Genomic DNA, 25416 nt, shown 5'->3' with positions numbered 1-25416 from the left:
GTGTGTGTGTGTGTGTGTCTGGAGCTAATCTTGCAAACCATTGGACCGATCAGCGCAAAATTTCCTGTTATTTAGAATAGATGTTTGCCACCTGCTGGGGTGATGAAGTGATTATGTGACAAAAGATAGATTGAGAGGTGACAGGGGAGAGAGAGAGAGAGAGAGAGAGAGAGAGAGAGAGAGAGAGAGAGAGAGAGAGAGAGAGAGAGAGAGAGAGAGAGAGAGAGAGAGAGAGAGAGAGAGAGAGAGAGAGAGAGAGAGAGAGGGAGGGGGGGGGGGGGATGGGGGAGAGAGAGAGAAATCAACTAGACTAGAGAGACATTCTGCAATCAGATTTCCACTTTTAATATGACATTTGCAAGAACATAACATGTTTGTTATGAGATGGGAGACAGAGGTGGAAGTGAATGTTTAATTTATTACAACTTCTCAAAATGCAAGCAATCCTGATGAATTATTGAAAATGTAAGGTGTGTAACTCCTCTGCCCCTCCCCGACACTAGACAGACATCTTCCTGTAGCATTTAGGTAACTAGTACAATAACTATATCTGTACATAACACTCATTAAATAGATAGATAGAGATAGATAATGTGTGGGTGATGGATGCACACATTCAGGTTGGCCTATATTGATTATTGTTCCGTTGGGTTAAATCATTGATTAAAGCATCGATTGATTCATTGATTAAGGCATAGAGTGATTATTTGATTGATTCATTGTTTCATAATGTAAGCTGGTTAACAAATGGACGGCTGAGTTAAGTCAATGAATGAATGATGTAAACATCCATTTTTTTAAAGCTTTTCAATCATGAAGTGAGACTAAAATAATCAATAGAAATCGGCTTTAGAATTATTAATCGGCTTTTGTGCATTTCTTGTGGTCTTTTCCATGATGTGCATTGTGCAGTTTACACATATATGTATTTGTTATGACCAGACATCAGACCTATTAGTACTGAGTAGGAAGAGAACACAATACTTATTTTTACTTTTATTGTAATGTTTTCAAGTGGAGAGACTGAATAGCCGCATACAAGACCACAATTTGACCGCTGCAATGGAGAATTAGCCAGGCACTTTAAGCTAATTTGCTTGGTCAGTGGGGAGGCTGACCACATGGAGATGGCATTGGTTCTATTATAAGACTACATACATTTATGTTTCCGTTTGAAAGTGTGTACAGTACATGGTGAGGTGGGGGTTTAGCCCATGAATTCCGGGATACTGTGTCATTTTAGATTATTCCCTATAACCATTATTTCATACTTTGGGCTATTCAAAAATAGCAGATATACAAGCTCATATACGAGCTTGTAGATCTGCTATTTGTTTTTGAGAAATCTTTGAATATAGGCCTATATGTTTTTAACTAAAATCTTTGTTTCTCTGGGGATTTAAAAAATCTTCTAAATCCTAGCAGTTTTTTTTAATTTTTTACTTATGTTGCTATAATATCAGTGGTTCTCAAACTTTTTTTCATGTCAAGGACCCCCAAAATTATATGTATTTGTCCGCGAACCCCCCCCCCCCCCATCTCAAAATATTTAGTTCCAGAGACCCCCCCAGAAGCAAAGATTTTAGTTAAAAATGTATATATATTCAGAGATTTGCACAAATTTCCACGATCTTTCAAAAATAGCAGATCTACAAGCTGTATATCTGCTATTTTTGAATAGCCAAAGAAATTTAAAGTGACACACAGATGCATTCCTGTATTGAATGAGTTTAGAATACAGAATGACGGCTGAGCAGGCTGCAGTTGTAAGGCAGGCAGTGGCTCAGGTGGCAGAGCGCCCAGCTGGGAATCGTTAAGGTTCCCGGTCTGATCACTGGCTGCCCCATGGCTTTGTATTGAAGTGTTCTTGAGCAAGACACTGAACCCCCCTAACTGCTCCCAAAGGAGCAGGCTGGTACCTTGCAGGGTTTCTTCCTCTGGCTGTGTGTGAATGTCTATGTGAATGGGTGAATGTAATGCACATCGTAAAGCCCTATGGAGAAAGGCGCTATATAAATGCACCATTTACATCCTACGACACAGTGAAATCCTTGGTGGTCATTTTAACCCTCAGAGTGAAATGGACACTGAGGGTTTTACATCGTATTTATTCAACAGGTTCTACATTCTTTGAGTACTGGCGAGTTCCGTCGGCACACTTCCATCCAAAGAGCTTTAAGAGCTTTAGTGCCAGTGTTTCTTTGAAACTATTATGTTGGGGTTGGGGTTTTTCCATTCTGTTTCTGGAAGACCATTTAGAGGCCAATGGGTGTTTCTTTTCTATTGCCAGCCATTTTGTTTGTTGCTGTTGTCTTCCTTTGGGACAGACAGCCTTGTTTTCCCAACCCTGTTGATGCCGCGAGTTAGGCACAGCTCTGTGCTGTTGCAAATACACGCCTACTCCTCAGATGGATATAACCACACTGTGCCCTGACACACAGAACATTTTACTTTTAAAATATATTCATCCAACACCCTCATGTTTCCTAGGGGGAGGAAGACACACTCTGAAAGTTTAGCTCTCGAGACATGCAGAAAGTAACTTCTTGCTGTGCATGTCACCTGTGGCATATTGAACCGCTGACCTTGGCGTTGCAGGCATTATAGCCACAAACATCCAAGGAACATGGGGGATAACCTGGTTGCAAGGAGGAAACACACAGGAAAAAAAGAAACCCACAGCGCAACCTTCCAGACAGGACAGGGATCCCGCTAAGATTCAGCCCTCTGTGTGTGTGTGTGTGGTGGGTGCGTGTGTATACGTCTGGATGTGCATGGCACACATGCCCTTGTGCTACCACCAGCTGTGCTCTGAAGCACTAGCCACGCTCTTCTTTTAGTTTTGGCCGGGTTTCCCTGTGGGGGCTACGCGGCCCCCTGGGTAACCTTTGGACCCCCTCCCCATGGGGTCCTCTGGCTGAATGATTCGAACAGCAGGGTGCAAGACCCAGAATTGTCGATGGTGCATAGAAAGTTCCCAGGTAGATTGGACCAACCCTGTAATAATGTGAATTGTGAACTGACCTGCACAGCTCACAGAAAGGCTACTGTAGATGTGTGTGTGTGTTGTGTGAGTGTGTGTGCGTTTGTGCGTGCGTGCGTGACATGGCAACGTGTTTCTTTGATCACACAGCAGCTGGGTCTCCTCGCTGTAAATCAAATGCTCCCAAAGTCAAACAAAGTGGAACTAGCGTTGCCGTTTCCTGGCGCTCTTCCAGTTCCAAGAGAGCTTTTATTTCTGCTGTATCCTCCTTCACCGTGCCCCCAGCACAGTAAAAAAAATAATAAAACAAAATAAAGTAGGGTCCTTTTTTACACTCGCAGAGCTAAAGTAACACTCAATGATTTTTTTTAATGCGTTGCAGGTACGTGCTGTATAGACAACAAAGCGAAGCATATGAGTTATGTGCATCCCCTACCTCATTAGTATGAGGTAGGAGTAGCTCTCTCTCTCTTTCTCGCTCTCTCTCTCTCTCTCTCCCCCACAAAATACAACCTCAATAATATATTATGTCATTAACTGAATGGAGGAATAAACCATGAATCTCATCTCATTTTGTCCGTCTCCACCTCAAAACAGGCCAGCGTAAACAGATTTCATCTCATCTTGCTGCTCACACATGCACGCATGCATGCATGCACGCACCCGCGCACACACACACACACACACACACACACACACACACACACACACACACACACACACACACACACACACACACACACACACACACACACACACACACACACACACACACACACACAGGTTGACAACACTGTAATCCATCCCGGAATGTCAATTTTGTAATTTGAGTAACATAATTTCTATGCTTATGTATCCTTCCAGCATTTGCTTTGCATGGTGGACACACACACCACTGTGTCTGATAAGAGCTGATGCTGGCTTCATTACACTCCATCATATGATGGTGTCGCACACAGCAAATCTATAAACTCGCAATGTGTCTCAACGCGCCAGCTTAACGGCAGGGTTATTTTTGCATGCCACCATTGTACAACAAAGTATAATACAGGGTTTAATGGTTAATCGGACTAATCAATTTAGTCAATTGTAAAAGAAAATCTATCACACAAAAAAATAGCTTCTTGATTATTCAATTAACCAATCAAAATGTTGTTTCAATACATTTTCGGTTAATTGCCTAGCCCTAGAGAGGTCCCACTGTCTCTTTTGTCAGCCATTGTATTCATAATGGCACAGTTTGAAATCTGACTCCCGCGTTTCAAGCCCTGAAGGGAATTGACAGACACCGGCTGTTATCTGTTTGTGGTAACAGAGAAGAATGAGTCGGTGCTTTTAGGCACTGTTTCCTAAACAAACCAAAAAAAAAAGCTTGCTAAGTGGTGGGAACACACAATTTTGTCATCAAATCGTTTTGGCTGCGTCTGCGCTTTTCAGGCGCATACGGGTTTGCTCTAGCAGCCGTTCTAACCGGTATTCCTACTATTCTATCCCTTTTACCGTTCAATAGGCCCCTCGCCGGGTTTTTGCTTAAGAAATAAATCAGTTTTTTGTTGCTGTTTGGTTTTTTTGTCGGATCAAACTCCGGACTGATTGATCTAAACTCTGCTTGGTACAGAAATATTTTAGCATGCAGTGTGGCTCTGAGCATTGTTTGATGAATAGGACTTTAATAATTTTCAAGTGCTCTCTCTCTCTCTCTCTCTCTCTCTCTCTCTCTCTCACTCACACACACACACACACACACACACACACACACACACACACACACACACACACACACACACACACACACACACACACACACACACACACACACACACACACACACACACACACACACACACACACACACACACACTCACACACACACACACGCAAACACACATTCTCTGTTTCCCTTCCTTTATCTAGGCTCATGTCAAGTTGTATAAGAATTGCAATAGCTCACGTTGCTGATGACCCAAGCCAAACTCATGATGATGAGATTATCTTGTCACCAGTGCAGAGTGTATGTCTGCCGTATTGATCCACTGGCAGTCTTAATAAATGAAGCCCTGTGATGGAGGCGTTGGCTCAATGATAACTCTGAACAGACCCTGCTATTCATGTACTGTACACTCAATGCTGGTGATATGATGAATGGAGCTTCAATGTCCCGCACCCCCCCTCCTCTCCTCTGTCTTCCTCTCTGCTCCGCCCTCACACGTCCTCCTATCAGAGGTCATGTTGACATGCAGTGCTGATGTACTCCCAGGTGGGGACACATGGGTGCTGCTGTGGAGGAAACCAATCAAATGGAGCTACAGGGGAAAGAGAGGGGGGGGGGGGGCTCCGGAAGGGTGTGGTCTACTCTACATCCTAGGACACAGGAGTAGGCCTGTCACAGTTATTAGATCATTATTTGAGATAATCTCAATATTTTGCATAATCGGACGAATAATGTCCATTAATCTGCATAAATTAATCTGTTGAAAAATAGCAAAAATAGCTGGTCTACAAGCTCGAGCCATGTGTTTCAGCTATTTCTGAAAATCTTTGATACAGTAATTTATTTGGATTATTGGTATCGGTTATTGTCATTTCTTTGTTCATTTAAATTATTTGCCATATCTGTAGTTTTTGTTTACAAAGCCTAAAAGGCAAACATAAATGTAATTTTGATGTACAGTATGTGTTTCCGATTTCCGTTTCAAAAACACAATTAAAATTGTTAATCGTAATTATTTGTATGTCAGTTAATCGTCAACTAAAATGTCATGATCGTGACAGCCCTCCACAGGAGGGACAGTGTCCCTCTGGTGTACTAGGATGTGGACTTCACTTGCATGCATCTGAAAGCCATAGGGACCCAAGCATGGTTTTGTGTTTGAAGTGGTTGAGTTGTGGCATTACAGTACAGGCTAGTATCTTTACATTTGAAGGGTAAGGTCAAAGGGCTTAGAGCTTTAGAATATACAGTATGCGCTACTGTGTCTCCTATGGGCCGGGCTGATTAATGCTAAAGCTGGCCTGACAGTTGTTTAATGCACCACGGGCAGACTTAAAAGAGTTTGCAGGGAGCAGGGCATCCAGCGCTTTGACAACACAGCATTAAGCCAAAGCCTTTCTGTCAGGTCTTACCTCAGACTATGTGTGGACATTACCCTCGATCCACCCCTCCTCCCCATCCCTCCATTATTCCATCGTTCCGACAGTTACTTCCTCTCTTGCTCATAGTCAGTCGTCACCACTGACCCAATGGAAAGGTCACGACCTTGGAGTGAAACTTGACTTGTGTGTGTGTGTGTGTGTGTGTGTGTGTGTGTGTGTGTGTGTGTGTGTGTGTGTGTGTGTATGTGCATTGAGCGCATACGTGTTTTTTTCCCCTTCGTTTGTGTTAGCGTATAGCCTCTCCATTCTGGCGTTTTCAATTTCATCCATGGGCCAGTGCTTCGTCTAACAATTCAAATAGTATCATTTTGTCCTTTTATGTTTGGGTTCATCAGCTCTCTTTTTCTCTCCTTGGTAATCCCAGAAACTGGAAAACCGCTGTTTTCATTTCAACATCGAATTGCTTTCAGCGGGATATTTTGATCAGTTTGAAAGAGTAGCAAACTCTTGGCTTGAGCACAGTAAAATCCTCTGTTCATTTAACTCTGAAGGTCTGCACGCATCGGACGATTCGGGAGGGTTTATTTAAACTGCTGTTTGTGTTATAAGTGCAGACACACTGAACTCGATTATAACGAGGAGTGGAATTTTCATTGCGAATAAAATCATTAATCTGTGTGAAAGAGGCATCACCCAAATTAAATGATATGTGAAATAACCTGAACACATTTCCGCACCGTTTATTCGCGTCGCTCCTGGTGTGTAATGACCTTGAGAGTGTATAAATGTCTAAATTAATTTACAAAGGATTTTACTGTGTTTTGTTTTGTGGTGGGCTGCAAAGTTATTTATACCTAGAGCTGGGCAATATGAACAAAAGCATATATCACAAATATCAACCAAATACCTCAATATAGATATTGTGACGATATTGAGGGGGTGACCATTGGTTCTTTCACAAATATTTACACATTGAGATTCTTTATAAATACTCATCAGTAATGCCTATAGGCCTATAATAACTATAATAAGTGGGAAAAGGAAAATCATAGAACAGTTAGAACAGTCAGATAAATTCAGAAAATTACATCACGTTCCTGTAATGCAACCTTTAAAACCAGGAAAAGACAACACTTATGCCATATCACAATATCAATGATATATATAATAGTTATTCTACAATTATACACAATAACAATTGATATATTACCCAGCTCTAGCTATATCCATGAAGGCTTTCAATCCAAAATAGCACCAGATTAATTTAATACAGAATTTCAAGTGGTCGGTGGATATACATCCTCCTAAAAATTGTCTAGAGGGTGGGTCGACTGCAGGACAGTGGACGGTGGACGTCACAAACGTAACACGTGGACTTGTGAGGTGCACCGTTGCTCCAATCCGCACCAGACTTGGTTCAAACACTCTTCAGGGGTCTGCCATGACAATAGTCACACCAGGGGCCACGTGTGACCCCCAGGGGCCAGATCAGGGGCCCTGGAAGCCCCCTGGGTGGCACATACAGGCGCAATGTAGCTCCAATTCACACCACACTTGGCATAAACACTGTTCTGGGGTCTGCCATGACATTAGTCACACCAGGGGCCATGTGTGACTCAGGGGACTCAGGGGTCCCACCAGGGCCCCCCAGGGGGCCCCAGGCACACTATTGCTCTAATCTGCACCAAACTGGCACAAACACTGTTCAGGGGTCTGTCATGTGACCCCAGGGCCACATGGATTTAGCTGGAAAAAAATCTAAATCCTGCAGCTGTGGGGCACCACTGTTAAATGCAGGGGAAACAGTGATATGGCAGAATAATTTACAAAAACAGCCGATTTACAAGCTCACAATGCGTCGCAAGTTTTGTAGATATCCTCTTTTTGGTAAATTAACTCTCTCAGTGCCACGCCCCGAGATATCCCGAGTTTTTCCCAAGTACCCTCCGTGCCAGCACGAGAAATCCCGAGTTTTTACTTTTGACTGTGGTCGCGCTATACTGTTTATTTTTCATGATCACTTTCGCTTCCTGACTCCTTCAGACTCATTGGGTTCCGGTTTCATGACGCAGATTCCGTTTCCGGTTCTAACTTTTTTCCCGCGATAATTTTTGGCCAGAATAGGGAAAGTCACAGTTTTTCACACGGTATAAAAAACAAACGGAGAGGTCCACGTCTACTCTCTTTGGTCTGGGTGACGATCAGTCATCGTAGTCGTGTATCACATCGTAATTTAGCCCGATCAACGATTGTCAAAAATGTCAACATCCGGTTATGACCGGATATGACGTGAGCCTGTTTGGGAGGGGGCGAGTGAGCCAGCGAGGTCATCAATGTGTCGATTTGTTGCTCTCTACTGGTAGAACTGTATTATGGGTTTAAAAACCCAATCAGATCATTTATTTGAATGAAAAATTACAAAATTACAAAATAAAAAAAAACGCAAATTGCTGGCACTGGGGGAGTACTTTATGAAAATACTCTTGGCACTGAAAGAGTTAAAAAAGAAAATATATATAATCGATATACGATATTATCATTACATCATCCATATCGAGGTATTTGGAGAACAAATATGTGATATTTTATTTTGTCCATCCAGCCAGCCCTATACTGTACAGTACTGGTATTATAATTCTGGCTAATCTGTCTATGTCTGGGGGATGGGTGAGGCTATGTGAACTTTTTCAAGTTATAGCCTATGTGGCCAAGTATGCGTTTAAATATATGTGATCAGGCACATCGCCTCTAACAGATTACGTTTTTAAGTGGGCTGAGCTGGCTGTGGATTAATTAGGGTGAGGAAAGGTCAACTCTTACTCAAGACTCAAGAGCATGGCTAATGGCAACGTTGTAACTGTAGCACAGAGTAGCAGTGAAACACTATGCTGCTTGCCTCTTGTCTTGTTTCCTACTAGGTTACTACTAGGGCTGGGCAATTAACAAACATATATCAAAACCAATATTTAGAACCAATAACCGACTTATAACTGAATATATCAATGAATCAACACACACATTTTTTTTTAAACTTTTTTATAAACTGATTAGTCTGATTGACTACTTACATACTTGTCGGTCTGCTATTTTCACTATGTTTCTTTAAATAATCGTTCATTAATCATAATTGAAGCAAAAGTTTGAAATAATTGTAATAGCCCTACTTACTACTTCTAAGTTAACATTCATGAAAGACACACACTTTCTTTTCCCAGAGAATATACTTGGTCTGTATCAGTCAATAATCTGGGCCAAAGAAACCTAATGCACACGCACACGCACACGCACACGCACACGCACACGCACACGCACGCACACGCACGCACACACACGCACACGCACACATATATATATATATATATATGTATATATACACTATTGTGTATCAATGTGTCTGTATTCTGTAAATGCACATATAGAAGGACATTGTGCTGTTTTCCACTCCAGAGCCGTTTGCAAGTTAAAGAAATGCTGATGAGTCATGGGGTTCTCATTTGATGTTACCAAGCATCCTTGTCAAAGATGAGTTTATCGATTGACGTCTCTAAATGCCATCTCCATCTGATTTCCAATGTACGGGAACTTTCTCTCTGTGTGACCCATCCAAGTCACACACATCCCTACGTGCCCTGCCCAACTGCCATGGATCAATTCCAGTTAGTGGTGGATTATGTAGGACTGAGAACTGCTCAGAAAACCAGAGCCATTTCTGTTTTTGATATTTGGGATTGATATTAAAACCTAGAGGGTATGTTTCTTCATACTTCATGGACAGTTGTTTCTCTACAATAAATATTTATTGTTGAGCACTTGGATGAAATTCAATAACTAGACAATCACATTTCCCAAAGTGTATAGGATTATTTTTGTACATACACACAGTATACAAATTATATATATATTTTTTGAAAATAAACATCCTTCTTCCAGCATAACTTGCTGGAAGACCTGATAATACGTGTTGCCATTGCGGATACTAACACAGCAGTAGACTGAATTGAGTTAGCAGACTGGCAGTTGAACAAAATCATGTGGTTAATAAACTGCTTTTGTTGTTGAAGCAATCTTAATATGGTTATATGTGGCAATATTATATATATTTTGATGATTCTAAAGGAGTGTTGATTATATTGGAAAATACACACACACACACACACACACACACACACACACACACACACACACACACACACACACACACACACACACACACACACACACACACACACACACACACACACACACACACACACACACACACACACACAGAACATGAGATTGTAAGGTGTGTTTTGGTCTGTCATCTTATGTTATGTTCATTTGCTCCATTGTGAAATGGAAATGAGTTTTGATGTGAAAAAAATACCCCAGTAAATCTGTCTAGTGACCTACTGTATGTCTATACAGTTCTGTTGTCCGCTCTTTGATTGAAATTTGAAAAGTGCAGTCTTGAAGTACATTCATGTTATCATTTTATTTACTGCAATGTAAATAAATATGTGGTGGTGGCATATAATATTTTTGCTGGCCAGCATTTCAAGGATTTGTAAGTAGCGCCCTGCTATTGTTGTTGGATAAGGATGATTTATCCCAGCACAGTTTAATCACGCCATTAATAAATCAATTACATGCCTAAGAATAAGAGAAAAGCAGATTATTTTGTATTACAACATGCTTATTAGGATGCCTTTAGAGGTGTTTTGTTTAATCAGGACTTGATTTACCCATCATTAGATTTTTCATGCATCGTGCATCAAAATAGTTTATGTGGAACGTGTAAGATATCCTGTGTGTGTGTGTGTGTGTGTGTGTGTGTGTGTGTGTGTGTGTGTGTGTGTGTGTGTGTGTGTGTGTGTGTGTGTGTGTGTGTGTGTGTGTGTGTGTGTGTGTGTGTGTGTGGGGGGGGGGGGGGGTGTGTGTGGGTGTGGGTGTGTGGTGCAAGAGATTTGTATTGTTTTTTCTCCCTTGATTGTCTTGATAAGCCTGTCACTTGATAATAACAGGCTTAAGAAGAGAGTTTAAGTATGCGTTGTTGACCAGCTTTCATACACATTTTCCCTCCAGCTTTATTTTTCTTTTCCATGCTCGCTTAAAAATAATGTAGTCTCCAAAATTAAATGGAGAAATCTCACTATGAAGGCTGACACAAACAGCCTTCACAAACAGAGAAGGTAGAGTGGTCTTCTTTCAAGGTTCACTGTCAGGGCAGCTGCTTGAAAAGCAGAACGCATTTTCATTTTAAAGCATGCTATCCTGCTTTACGCAAGGAAGTAAGTGTGACCAAAGTAGTCATTTGTAGGCAGCGAGAGTGAGAGAGAGAGACAGAGAGAGAGAGAGAGAGAGAGAGAGAGAGAGAGAGAGAGAGAGAGAGAGAGAGAATCTCCCTCTGCCTTTGCTCCACCTCAAAAGGAATAAGAAAGACACATTAACGAGGCAGGTTCCAGCGAATCAGCTTTGAAGTGGTGTTTTTGTCTTGTCTCCCATAACGAAGAGAGAGAGACCACCTCCGCCACCTCAGCCCTGTAACCCCCTGAAAAAAGACGAGTTGAGAATAAAGAGCGAGGGTGGGTGGGCGCCACCACCCTCGCTCTTTCTTCTCAACTCGCTTCCTTTTGTCTTTTCTCCTTCTCACCTACAACAGTATAAAAGATTAGACTTCACTGCTCAGTGAATTGAATCATCAGCACAATCCTGGAATTGTTGAGCCATATGGATATGGATGTATTTGTGGTTACGGTTAAAGATATAAATAACAAGTAATATCACTAAGGCTTTACTGAAGCCATTTCCCCCAGGTCCACAAGGAGGTAGAATATAATCCTTATCCTTAAAATACAGGCATCAAGTTAGAATCCTCAAAGATCTACCAAAATCACATCCACAGACTATACAGTGAGTCTGTGTTCTTATCTTGGATATCTTTCTCATAATGTATGAATATAAATATAAAATATCTACATTTCGTCCATTGTGTCTATTCTCTCCAGACAGCGAGAAGTCATTTCAACGGTCCAAACTACAATAAAGATTGCAGTGCATAGTGGTGAATTTGGTGCGTCATCTGCTTCAATTAACTTAGTTGACAATGTCATCCTTTAGGTGAGAATTTTGCACAAGTAGTAATGTGGTACAATTATCTAAATTCAGATTTTCTGCAACCTATGATGAACAGCGTGAGATAAATTGGTTGAGTTAGTGACGCACAGATGACTCACAGTTTGAGTCTCCTACTGGTTCCTGGTAAGGTTACTCATTTATGCCAGGCAAGAGGACAAGCTGAATAAAGGAATAATATGCTGAAGCACAAGAACTCACAGAGCTCAAAGGGCAAGACCACTTTGGTAGAGGTTTGGGTTGTGTAGTTACCTTGCCATGATGTAACTCCAAAGGTGGGCAAGAAATAAAAAAATAATTGCTCCATTGATTAGAAATTGATAATTCAAAATATGGTCCTCATTGACTTACATTGTACGGCAAAACAGCTCTCAAAGTCACTCTTTTAGCACATAAACGAACGCAAACAAAGTTGATTCAGACAATATAGAACATCACCAAACCCAGTACTGTTTTTTTTTTTAAATAAAAATGTCAACTTCCTGTTGATTTAGCCATTTTTAATAAGTAGAAAACCTGGACTGGATCCGCAGATCCGGATCCAGATCTTCAAATAGTAAAATCAACAGGAATTTGATTTTCCTGTTGAATTTCTAATCAATTATTTTTTTATTTCTTGCCCACCTTTGGGGTTACATCATGGCAAGGTAACTACACAACCCAAACCTCTACCAAAGTGGTCTTACCCTTTAAGTGCCTTCCTCAGAACTTTGCTGAAAACCTCAACTTGATGTAAGCTCATTAAAATGTTACTGGAACAGAGGGATGCTTAACTTTATACTCCGTCATACAATGGTGTCACTCACCAAATATATCAGATCTACACGCTCACAACGTGTCACATCACAACGCATCGCATCTCAACGCGAGGGCTTGTAGATTGGCTATTTCTTCCATCTTGCAGAAGCCTCTTACGCAGTCCTTCATGTTGGGGCGATGGCATGATTGGTTTCCAAAGCAGTGGCCGACTGGCCGTTGGTTTGTTAGCAGCTGTTTTCGCCACCGTTCTTGCATTTATAAGTCCCCAGCTGATTGGTAGGCGGAGATCTCCGATTGACTGGCAAGTGGCAACGTGAGACTATACCACAAAGTATTTCTAGAAGAGGAGATAAAAGCTAACGTTTGGAGTGCTCAGTGGCACTGTGCCCTGCTGAACCTGAACACACACAGATAGAAGTGATTTTAACTTAATTCCACTCACTGAGTTGTCGAGAGGCCATGCTGATGGAGCTTTTACTTTCCATTGGCCTCCATTACACTTGTGGCTCCGAATTTCAGTTAGAGGTGAGTAACTCTGACGTCTCAGAAGAGAAGCTGTCAGTCAGAAAGGTGTTCTTAGTGGACATTTTGTTTTTCCCGACTGCAGCAGAATTCAATTGTTAAATCTTTTGAGCTTTTATTTATCATGCCAATGTTTTCACACAGTACACTAACCTTGTGTGGTCTTTCGCAGTACCTGTTCCTATAACGAATTAACCAGTGTGATCCGGTTTAGAGCCTACCACAGATACTATATCTGGTATTTTGCACACACAAATACATGCACTACCCGTTTCTGCTCTAGAGTCAGACCGGATCAGCAACCTGCAAAGCAAATCGATCCCAGTCTAACTACACAGTAAAATCTTCAGTGTTATAACAAAACAAATGTACAAATGGGAAATGTGTATCCCACATACTGTACAATGGCACATTAACACACCTGTGAGCAAGTGTAATCACAGAGTTTGACTACAAGCATCTTCACAGGGAAGATGCTGAGTTTGACCACCATTGATATTCAGTAAATTTGCTATCTGCAATTTTGCCAAATGCACACTGGCATGGTGAGGAGTTACTGAATCCTGACTATTTATTTTTTATAGACTCATGCTTTACTGCAGTGTTATTCATTGGCTGAAAGTGAATGGCTGTCTTACATTTTTCATACTCTTTTCCTCTTGGGTGAAGTATTATAGGGTAGGTGAATAGGGAAATCACACGTTCATGTAAATGAAGTATGGACATACAGTACAGTTACAACACAATGACCATTCCTAGAAATACAGCTGAATGGGCCAATCATAGAAAACAATGGACATGTGTTTCGCTCAGAGAAGGCAGATGAGCCTTGAAACTGTCCAGATAATTATGTGTTTATAGTGGTGTCATTGTCTGGCTTTGCTATGCTCCAGGAAGAACATTTTCATTCGTATTTTTTTTTAATATCCTAACCCGAAGAGCCAACACTGGCTTTGACTGCTGCGTCACCTCTTTTGTGAGCATTTCTTCAATATTTTCTTCTATTTGCCAAGGCTTCCATTTGAATTGAACAGACCTCGGCATGGTTGCGATGCGCCCATTGCGTATTCACTAACATCTGCTACTTTCATAGTTGGATGCCATTCGTCTGAACCGAAGGTTGAACTGCTCTCTCCTCTTAGTTATTAGGGAGTTAGTTGAGCATACTTAGCACGAAGTGGACAGTGATGGCATGGTTCACTTAGGCTAAGTGACTGATGCTCCTGATATCTCCAGGAAGACATGTAGGGCCAACTAATTAGATTTGATCACTTACAATTGCTCCTCAGCCACCGGGTAATCAATGGTGTCTAATTATTATCTAGTTCCCCCAACCTCTTTTGTTTTGCATCCGTTATCGTCCTCTCTCTGCATTATTTACTCTCTTTTTCTATTCACCCTCTGTGAATAGAAAAGCTTTCTGCTGCTGTGTATATTTTTCTATAATATTTATTTTCCCTCCTGCTCTAGATATACCCCCCCCCCCCTTCTCTTAGCTGCTACAGAGATACTTTGACCGTTTTCCAGGAAAAATAACTTGACTGGTTAGGTTCCCTCGGTGGGGCCACACACACACACACACACACACACACACACACACACACACACACACCACAGTGCATATCAAAAACAGACCTGATTCCAACTGGCAGACTGACTTGGTGAGGAGGGATTTAGATCCACTCATACATACAGTACGCACTCGCGCACGCAAAGACGCACGCACACGCGAGTGCGCGCGCACACACACACACACACACACATACACACACACACACTACAGTGCATATCAAAAACAAACCTGATTCCAACTGGCAGACTGGTGAGGGGGGAATTAGATCCACTCATACATGCAGCACACACGCACGCACGCACGCACGCACGCACGCACGCACGCACGCACGCACGCACGCACGCACGCACGCACGCACGCACGCACGCACGCACGCACGCACGCACACACATACACACACACACACACACCCCCACACACACACACACACACACACACACACAGTAGAGGATACACATGTATCATACATGGTGGGGCAGAGGGATGCTTCTTGTCCCTGTGAGCCAAAGAGAGAGAGATATGCAATGATGTGTGAAGAGAAGCTGCAATATATGCAATACAGTTCCCATAGAAATGAATAGTCCCTCCAAGACACAAGGCCCTATAGAAACAGATAGTGCTCTAACATACCACTCCCATTTGTCTCAATCGGACTGCTGTCTGCTCTCTGGGAGTGCAGAATTGAGTACAGCGTTTCATACTTACCCGGCTGAGGTGAACCCTATACTCTGTGCGGTGCCTCGCTGCATGACTTGCCTGGCCCGGCTTGACCTACACTGTGAAATCCTGAGTGTTAATTCAACTCTGAGACATTTTTATACTCCCATAGTTACAAATAGATACATTAACACTGATGATTTTACTGTTTGGCACCACCAATGGCACCACTGCAGAATCCTGAGCATAAACTGTAAAAAATCACCTATTTTCTACTTAAAGGGATACTTCACTTTCACATAAAATAAACATTAAAAATATATATTAAAAAAATGAAAGAAGTTATGGCAAAATAAAGGCCCCCTCACACATTAGTAGGACACTCTAATGCGTGAGGGGGCCATGAATTTTCCATAACTTTTTTCATTTATTTTTAATATATTTTTTTAATGTTTCCCCGGCCCTAAAGTGACCCTTAGGGACTAAGGGGACCTTAACGCTAAGGATTTTGCTGTGTACTGCCGAGACAATACCAACCAAGCGATGCCTACTGAGCATTACTTGCTGCATGTTTTGTGTAAAGAAGTTTGAATTGCCTTGTTTAACCCATTAAGACCTGGAATGCATCTGTGTCACTTTTTTTAAAAAGCATTATTTTACACAAAAAAAAATATATATACCGGCACACCGAGTGCCGCGCTACGAGCTTGTAGATCTGCTATTTTTTGTTAAATTGTGAAAATGTGTGCAAATCATTGAATATATATATTTCTTGTGAACATTTTTAACTAAAATCTTTGTTTCTGGGACCCCCTGGAACAAAATATTTTGAGATGGGGGTCCGCGGCCAAATACAATATAAGTTTGGGGATCTTTGACATGAAGAAGTTGGAGCACTACTGACATAGAAACAAAAGTTTTTTGGTTAAAGGTTAAATGGCTACTGTATGGGCTATGAAGGTGTGGGCTGTGTGTTTTTGTTCCGAATTCTTGTTCACAGATATCACTTCATTCTAATTATAGTCGACCCTTGGACCATATTTATCATGTCTCCCCACCATATCCTGTGTGTCCATATGGGTCAATATTGTCCATATGGCTCCATTAATTGGGCAGTAGGCGGTTTTATTGAAGGGGCTGGACAGCAAACATGGGATAATATATTAGATAGACAGGAAGAGACCAAAGGCTTAAGATAAGCCTGTACTCTAATTGGCAGGAAAGAGGCTGCTATAGAGTGGCATAATGTGCTTTTTATTGGCCGGCGTGTGCCGAGGGTTGAACAACACATACGGTATGCTAAGTGCTAAGTGTTTTTTTGAAAAGGCTGCTAAACAGCTACAGCATGTGGTAAAGGACTTGTTGTTGTTCTGTATTCGTTAGTGTATTGTGATAACTTAAGTAATTTTTATGTTGATTTAATACTACATTACTTTATGCAGGTTCCAGCTCCAGTCCTGACTGTAATTAATCACAGGAACCCTAGCGTCCCTCCTGGGCATGCATGCCATAAAAAGCTAATATTCTGCCAAAACAGGCAGACATTCAACAAAAACATTGCAGATCTACAAGCTCACAAGCAATCCAAAAAATGATACCATAAAGGTGGTTTTCTGTCCAACATGATCAGACGTAGAGGTATCACTGTAGAGTTGACTGAAAAGCATGTCCAAGGATTATCCCCTGGTCATAAAAGTACATGACTAAAAACGTTGTTGTAATTTTGATCCCAAGTGATCTACACCAAATCGTAAAACACAGCCGATGTGCAAGCTCACACCATGTACAAGGTCACGACGCATTGTGCTACTACGCATTATGCGCGTGTAGATCGTTTTTTTTCGTCAAAGGTTCGCCAATTAAAACCCCCGGAATAGGGACGCACAGGTAAAACGGATGATTATACTGTAAATGTTTGGATTCCAGGTTTTGATACGGTCTATAAGCATTCTGCTTTTTATCTCGGCGAAGGTTGAAGGCTGAATAGCGTGATGAGTTGGAGTTACAAGGTGTCGGAAAGGTCAGTGGACGGCGGTGGCCTGTCTGACCTTCACACCCACCCTGTTTCACACTGAGCCGCTGTGGAGCAGCGATGTCATTGAAACACTCCATCGACTGGAAGCCAAGCTGCGCGTGTGAAAAACCCCACCACGGGGAGATATTACTCACTAAATTTGACATTTTCTGGTATGAATTCAGGAAAGGGAAATTGCGGGCTCCGGGATACGATAATTATTTGTATTGCTGTGATGAAATACCTCGGCAACATATGAAAGCTGTTTCTCTGGGAGTCTGATACATTTGTTTCCATCAGTCCTTACAATCAAACAGCTACTGATTGAAGTGGCAAAGTAACCCAACGGGACTGCGAGTTTCTCTCCGCTAATTATCTTTAGAAAACACTCACAGGTTCAATTTTCCTTCATCCTCTCTATTCTGCGTGACTGCGTTATAGATAGGCTTTCTAATTTGATTTGTTTTCATCTGTTTTTCATGATAAGCCAGCCCTGGCTGGGTAACGGGACAGAAGTACGGATGGAGAGGGTATGTCTGCAATGCTCTCAGGGATCCTTGTGACCTTTACTTTACCTCAATTAACATGAACTAGCACCTCTAATATACTGAAAGAGAGAGAGAGAGAGAGAGAGAGAGAGAGAGAGAGAGAGAGAGAGAGAGAGAGAGAGAGAGAGAGAGAGAGAGAGAGAGAGAGAGAGAGAGAGAGAGAGAGAGAGAGAGAGAGATAGCCAGTGTCGGTTTGGTTGATTCAGACTAGAATTGACAGTTGGATGCACTGTAGAGCAGTGATTCTCAACCTTTTTCATTTCAAGGACCCCCAGTTTGATAAGCAGGAGGCCACGGTCCCCCATTTAGAACAATTTGTACAGTATCTCTCAGACACCAATCTGAATCTACACTGTAAAATCCTCAGTGCTCATTTAACTCTAGTGTGCAAATGGAACTGAATCAGATTCCATTCTGTACACTCTCAGAGTTACAGAAATGTAACGGACGGTCCATTTGGTTCCTATAATCTATCAATCGTTTAGCTGGGAACCCCCTCAAGGACCCCGGGGGTCCGCAGGCCCCACGTTGTGAGCCAGTGGTGTAGAGCAGTGGTTTTCAACCTTTTTCGTGTCAAGGACCCCCAAATTGACACATATTAGCCCAGGGACCCCCATTTGAAAAGATATGACAGGGACTCAACCATTTTGATTTCTTGTAGTATCATCATCATCAGTGTTCATTTAACTCTGAGAGTGTACAAATGGAACCAAATGGACCCGTTAGGGTCCATTTGGTTCCATTTGTACACTCTCAGAGTTACAGACACACAAGGGTCAATTTGGTTCGTAACTATTAATTTGTCTGGGGACCCCCTGGAACCCCTTCAAGGACCACCGGTGGTCCCCGGACCACTGGTTGAGAACCACTGGTTTAGAGGACCGATAATGTTTGTGCACAATGCTTTTGATGCAGTGTAGAGTTTGTACAACCCAGCGGTCCAGTACGCTGTTGATTTAACACCACTGTGTTTGCTTGCGTGTGACTGAAGAGGTTTGTGTTTAAGTATCTGCGTGCATGCATGTGTGTGCATGTGTATGTATTCCTTGTATGGATCCGTGTAACACGAAGCCAGCCTAGCCTGGCCGATGTGCTCAGTGTCAAATAACACCCCCTTGGGTCAACGCAGCTAGCTTGTGTAAACTTCTATCATGCAAATAATTCCCTGGATGTACGCAAATAAATACTGGAGAGAGGCTCCGCATGGTTTGTTTTGGTATCATTTGGACAAATAGGACTTACTGTATGATTCTAGTTGAGTCGTGCTGTGGCTAATGGAGATGTTGTGCGCTTAGGCGATCATATCAGTGTCAGCTAGATGCTACAATAATCACAGCTATTGTCATTTTAAATTCAGGCACTGTGTTCATTCCTTTTGTTTATGATGATTACAGTATATTCCTAAATGATGGACAGGTATGAAGTTCAGCTCTGTGGGTTTCCGGGCTAAACTGTAATTATCCCATTTCATAGCCACTGAAAGACGAAAGACTTACATATACATTATGTATACCACTCCCCCCTGCTCTCTTCCTCCTTTGTCCTACACTGTAATAGCCGGAGAGTTCATTTAAAGGTAGGGTAAGAGATTCACTTTGGTTAAAATAAGTGTTAAATAGCTCTATATTCTGATAGTACTCATTGCTATAGAGTGTTTGTCCAGTAAAAGGAGTCTCCCATGTCTCTCCAGCTCTTTATTAAACAGAAAATGCATTTTCAGTGCTATCTCCTGATTGGCTTAAATTGTGTCACCTACCTGAAAATTTACTATATTCTGTTTACTAAAGAGCTGGAGAGACCCCTGTGACCGGACAAACGCTCTGTAGCAATGATTACTATCAGAATATAGTACTTTAACCTTTTTAACAAACAAAAAAAGATTACCAAAAAAAATCACTTACCCTACCTTTAACTCTGAGAGAGTAAAAGTGGACCCATTCCTACAGTACACTGAGAGTTAAATGTTAAATGAACACCCTGGATTTTAAATGAACACTCTGGATTTTAAAGCAGTTTCCTCTCTACCTTTTCTTTCTTTATTTTACATTATTAATCATTTTCTGTCACTAGATCTTGTTTCACAGCAGGGCACGAGCCTGTGTGTGTAGCTTGCTACATAAACTCTCTCCTCTCTCTTCCGCAGACGGACAATTTCCCCGCTGAGCCTAATTATATGGGTAGCAGGCAACAGTTTGTACAGAGGTAAGGGTTGTTGAAACACCGTTTAGGATCATCACTGCATGTAGCTTAATTTATACTTTGTCGTGCGGCGATAATAGTCGACCTAAAAGCTCACAACGTGCCACGATACGACACGTTGTGAATTTGTAGATCGGCTATTTTCGACACATGACACCGCTACGTTAGACCCGGTATACAATGAAGTATAAACCGGGCTTTATACGACTATGCTTGTAGTAGAAATGTTCTTGTCATTCAGGCTGAGGAATGGTCATCCTGTTTTCTTTTTCTAAAATATTAAAGACGTTAGTCTTTTTCATGAAAATCCCTTGCTTGTTTCAAATCTCTTTTAGCTATATGTACAGTAGCTGATCAATTTACTATCTTATTGTTTTTGATCCTTTTTCACTCTCCTCAGTCCCTATTCACTTTTTTCGTTTTTATAAATCATTTTAATATTGCAGGTAGACTCAAGGCAATATTTTTTTTCCCTGGGTGGGTGTTTTTATTAAGAGGTCCACATTTCTCAAATACTGCAAGCCTCTGTCTGTGAAATTGAGAGCAAACTGTCCCCAGACAGACTAGAGCTAGAGTATATCTCAACTCCTGGTCTCTATTTCCTCGTTCCAAATAGTTCAACGTTCAAAGACCCGGAGCGAGCGAGCCTCCGGGACAGTGGCCATGGTGACAGCGACCAAGCCGACAGTGACCAGGATACCAACAAAGGCTCCTGCTGTGACATGTCTGCCAAGGAGGCCCTGAAGATGAAGGCTACGGGGGTTAAGCCACCGCCGTTGGAGCAGGGTGAGTCTTCCTTCCTCCGCCAGTGTTAGTTGACTGACGCAAATTAACGACACAGTGGAAAACACACCCAGAGCTCTTGGGGGATAACGCACGCCAGCTTTAAGACGTGTCTTAGCTCTTCACCTATCTGAAATCTCATAATCTGAACTCTCACTTGTGATTCTTCCCTACTTTGTTGTCTTTTCTTATTTCATTCACACGGTGTGTATGTGTGTGTGTGTGTGTGTGTGTGTGTGTGTGTGTGTGTGTGTGTGTGTGTGTGTGTATGCGCGTGCACACCTTGCAATGCATTCTACCCACGTCCTCAGTTTATCAAGGCAGACAAACCCATTATGTTTTTATAAGCCCAACCACTTCAGCCTCTCCATTTAGTCCCCCTTCCCTGAGCACCCGTCCCTGAAACTTTGATAATGGAACATGGAAAGTGACTTAGCAAGCAGCAGGAGATGTGGCGTCGTCGTGCAGTGATTAAATATGAATAATTATTCCGAGCGCTGTGGGTCGGGCAGATTACACATGACATGTGTAGAACAATTACTCCCCAGATATGAGTTTCAGATGCTACGCTCTCATCCGCCCACCCCACCCCACCCCCACACACCCCCACCTTACATGATTAGTGCGGGGTCATAGGAGCCAGGAGTGTAGGTATAGCCACTCCACATAATGGGATCAGGAGATATGGTTTTTCCTTCCCACCATAGCTCAACGACGTCATGTAGCTCTCTGCCTGGGCCATTACCCACCCAAACAGATATCCCCACAGAAACACAAATTCACTAAAATCTCTTCACCAAGAAGAATGTATCTCGGTGACTGGTTCCAAAACTACAATGTGTATAGGAAACACAGATTCTCCATAATAGTGCTATTAATCTGTGGAACAGAAGAGCTGTTTCAGTCCTAGTGGAAGGACAATGACATTTCGTTTGCACCAGTGTGTGTGTGTGTGTGTGTGTGTGTGTGTGTGTGTGTGTGTGTGTGTGTGTGTGTGTGTGTGCCTGCTGTTTTTTTTTTTCCCCCCCATTTCATTGAAGAAAAAAAAAAGAAAAAAAGGGCTAACACATTGGCAAGAGAAATTGGCCAATTAAAAAGCTCCATATGTTTCTCATTTTGAAAATGTTCCCATTTAATCGTCCATGAGGGACTGGAAGAATCACATTTATACTTGCAGCGCTCACGATAAAGTGAGTTAGCGCGGAGCGGAACGTGTCAGGAAAGCGCTTGTAAAGTCAGTCGGCACAAACTGTCACAGACAGACACAGTTGGCCAAAGTGAATTACTACTGGGCCCCACTGCCTGCCTGTGAATGGAATCCACCTTTCTCTGCGTCGTCTCCAATCAGTGTCCCTTTGACACTCCTGAAGAAGAGATTCACACACACACACACACACACACACACACACACACACACACACACACACACACACACACACACACACACACACACACACACACACACACACACACACACACCCCACACACACACACACACACACACACACACACACACACACACACACACACACACACACACACACCACCCACACCACCCACGCACACACACCACCCACGCTCTCACAGGCGCATAACACACACACACACACACACACACACACACACACACACACACACACACACACACACACACACACACACACACACACACACACACAAAGGCATGTCTTAGCTGCCTGTGCTTGTATTGGAAACTCAATGAAATGTTGTAACCCTGCCCTCACCGGTTTCTCACTCATCTATGCCCCTCCACCCTCCGGTGCTCCGCCGCCACCCCCCTGCATACATACCACTTCTCTACCTCTCCTTGTGGGGAAAATCGATTGGCGTGAGATAAGACAGTTAGCTGGCTGCAGCTGGCTGTGTTTAGCCAATAACATAAGGGCCTGGCTAGAGCTGGAGGGGAAGGCTGGGGCAGTGTGGAGGGGCAGGAGGATCAGGGGTGGTGCAAGGAGAGACTGACGGGTGCTGAACCTAATTTCGGCAGCATTCCAGCACGTCTATATGAGACAAAACAAAAAAGACAGGAGGGGGGGGTGTTCAAGGAACCAGCCGGCTACTGCAGTGTGTTTTTCACATTGCATTGTGGACTAATATTTCCCAGAGTGAGTAAAAGACCTGAAGCCGATTCTACAAATGTCTTCTACATCCCAGCAGTATTCTGAAAAAAACATATGTTTCTATATCAGTGGTGCTCAAACTATTTCATGTCAAGGACCCCCAAAACTATATGTATTTGGCCGCCGGACCCCCATCTCAAAATATTTTGTTCCAGGGACCCCCAGAAGCAAAGATTTGAGTTAAAAATGTTCGCTTGAAAAGAATATAAATATATTAATTTGCACAAATTTTCTTGATTTTTCAAAAATAGCAGATATACAAGCTGTGCCGAGTGCCGCGCTATGAGCTTGTATATCTGCTATTTTTGAATAGCCAAAGTGTAAAATAATACTTTTAACATATAACTTAACCTTTTCTTAATGCCGAATTGCACACTACAAGTATGAGTTGTAGTGTGCAGTGGTAATGTTAGCTCTCATGTAACTGTGATTATTAATCAATGGCTAGCTAAATAGTCATCAACATGAGAGACAACATGTACATAATGTTGTGTTAGACAGTGGAGTACACAGAGTCAAATGAAAGTGTAAATAATGGACACAAATGGACCGGTAAAGGTCCTTTCGGATCCAATTTGTACACTCCCGTAGTTAGATTAACACTAGACTTTACTGTGTAGCCTTGGTACACAGTAAAGTCTTGGATAAATTGGACACGCGTGCACAAGCACACACATATAAACCGGCATGGACATACTTGCACAAGCACACTTAACCAGGTTGGACATGCATGCGATAGCATACATATAACCAGCATGGATGGACTTGGACACACATACACAAGCACACTTTACCAGCATGGATACGCATGCACAAGCACACATATAACCAGCATGGACTGGACACGCATGGACAAGCACAAATATAACCAGGAGTGAGATGGAAGCAGACTCACATCACCACCCCTGGGGCCTTTGTTTCTTAACATCTTAGTGCTTGGCATGTAGCTCTTAGGACTTTCATTCACACCCTCGATTCCTTGTTCTATGTTTCTCTACAGACATAGCCGTCCCAATTACTCATTGTCTCCCTCTGTCTTTCTCTCCCTCTCTGTCCCTCTCTGTGTGCCTTCAGGGGCACAGTCGGGACATTGTGACCTCATTCACAACGGGAATACGAGTACACAAAGAGAGTCGAAGTACTTCAGGTTCCCGATCGATCGCTAATCCTGCTGCAATTCCTCTCTCTTATAGTCACTAGGTTGTAGACCGTGTACACGCCTTTGTCCATGGCCCCTGTCCTCTGTTTTCCTGTTTAACATCTTCCATCCTTTTTATTTTCATTCCCTTCCTTCTCCACAGTCCCCTCCCTCCCTCCACCAACACAATTGGGTTACAGCATCAAATCATCAGTAGAGCAAACATACAACCCCCCCCCCCCCCTCCTCCACACCTCTTAATTCATCTTCTTCCGCTCTGATGTTCTGCTCTCTTCCCTTCCAGACAACATAATCTGGCCTCCTTTGCACCAGGGGCCACTCTCAAATTGATTAATTAGGCTTACCAAATTGGTAGCAATGTATTAATTAAGCTTAAGTATATTGAATGTGTTTTTTTTGTTTTTTTTAGTTCAGTTTTAATTGGTGATTAATTGATGCTCCGATGTGCCTGCAGCAGACGCTAATCTGGGTATGTCTGGCTCTGACAGAGTGGCTGGCACCACATTGCTGCTTGCCTCTGGAGATGACTGCCGTAGCTGCTATCACGAACAGACAGTGGTGCTGATGTTACTCACTGATAGGGCCCACGGAGGGAATGGAGGAGACAGGGGATGGTGGGAGAGAGAGAGGAGAGAGGAGGGGGGGGGGATGCCATTAGACACAGTGGGAGCGTTCCAAGATGACCTGTCCTAATTAGCTGTGAGTGGAGCGCAATAATCAAATTGCCTCACACCTTGTGTTAAAGGGAGGGACGAGACAAGTAAAGAGAGTGTGGCTCGACGCTACCGGAGCACTGAATGAAAAGGGTGAGAGTGATTATGAGTTCCGCTGACGTCCCCCCGTAGAATGCGATGCTATTGATTTTCCTCTG

The 25416-nt window shown here is 42.6% G+C and overlaps 1 protein-coding gene across 1 annotated transcript in view; it reads left to right on the top strand.

Moving 5' to 3' along the window:
* Positions 1-25416, top strand: part of pcdh17 (protocadherin 17) — a 67486-nt gene that overhangs the window by 10048 nt on the left and 32022 nt on the right. Inside the window, exons 3-4 of the mRNA XM_080429267.1 lie at positions 20407-20465; positions 21079-21248. Of these exons, the coding sequence (XP_080285393.1) occupies positions 20407-20465; positions 21079-21248 (229 nt within the window). The remainder of the gene's footprint in view (positions 1-20406; positions 20466-21078; positions 21249-25416) is intronic.

This window comes from Gymnoscopelus braueri, assembly GCF_963280865.1.
Source record: "Gymnoscopelus braueri genome assembly, chromosome: 1".
NCBI lineage: Eukaryota > Metazoa > Chordata > Actinopteri > Myctophiformes > Myctophidae > Gymnoscopelus > Gymnoscopelus braueri.
The sequence above is the reverse complement of the archived record's forward strand: the minus strand, read 5'-3'. Positions and strand labels throughout refer to the sequence as shown.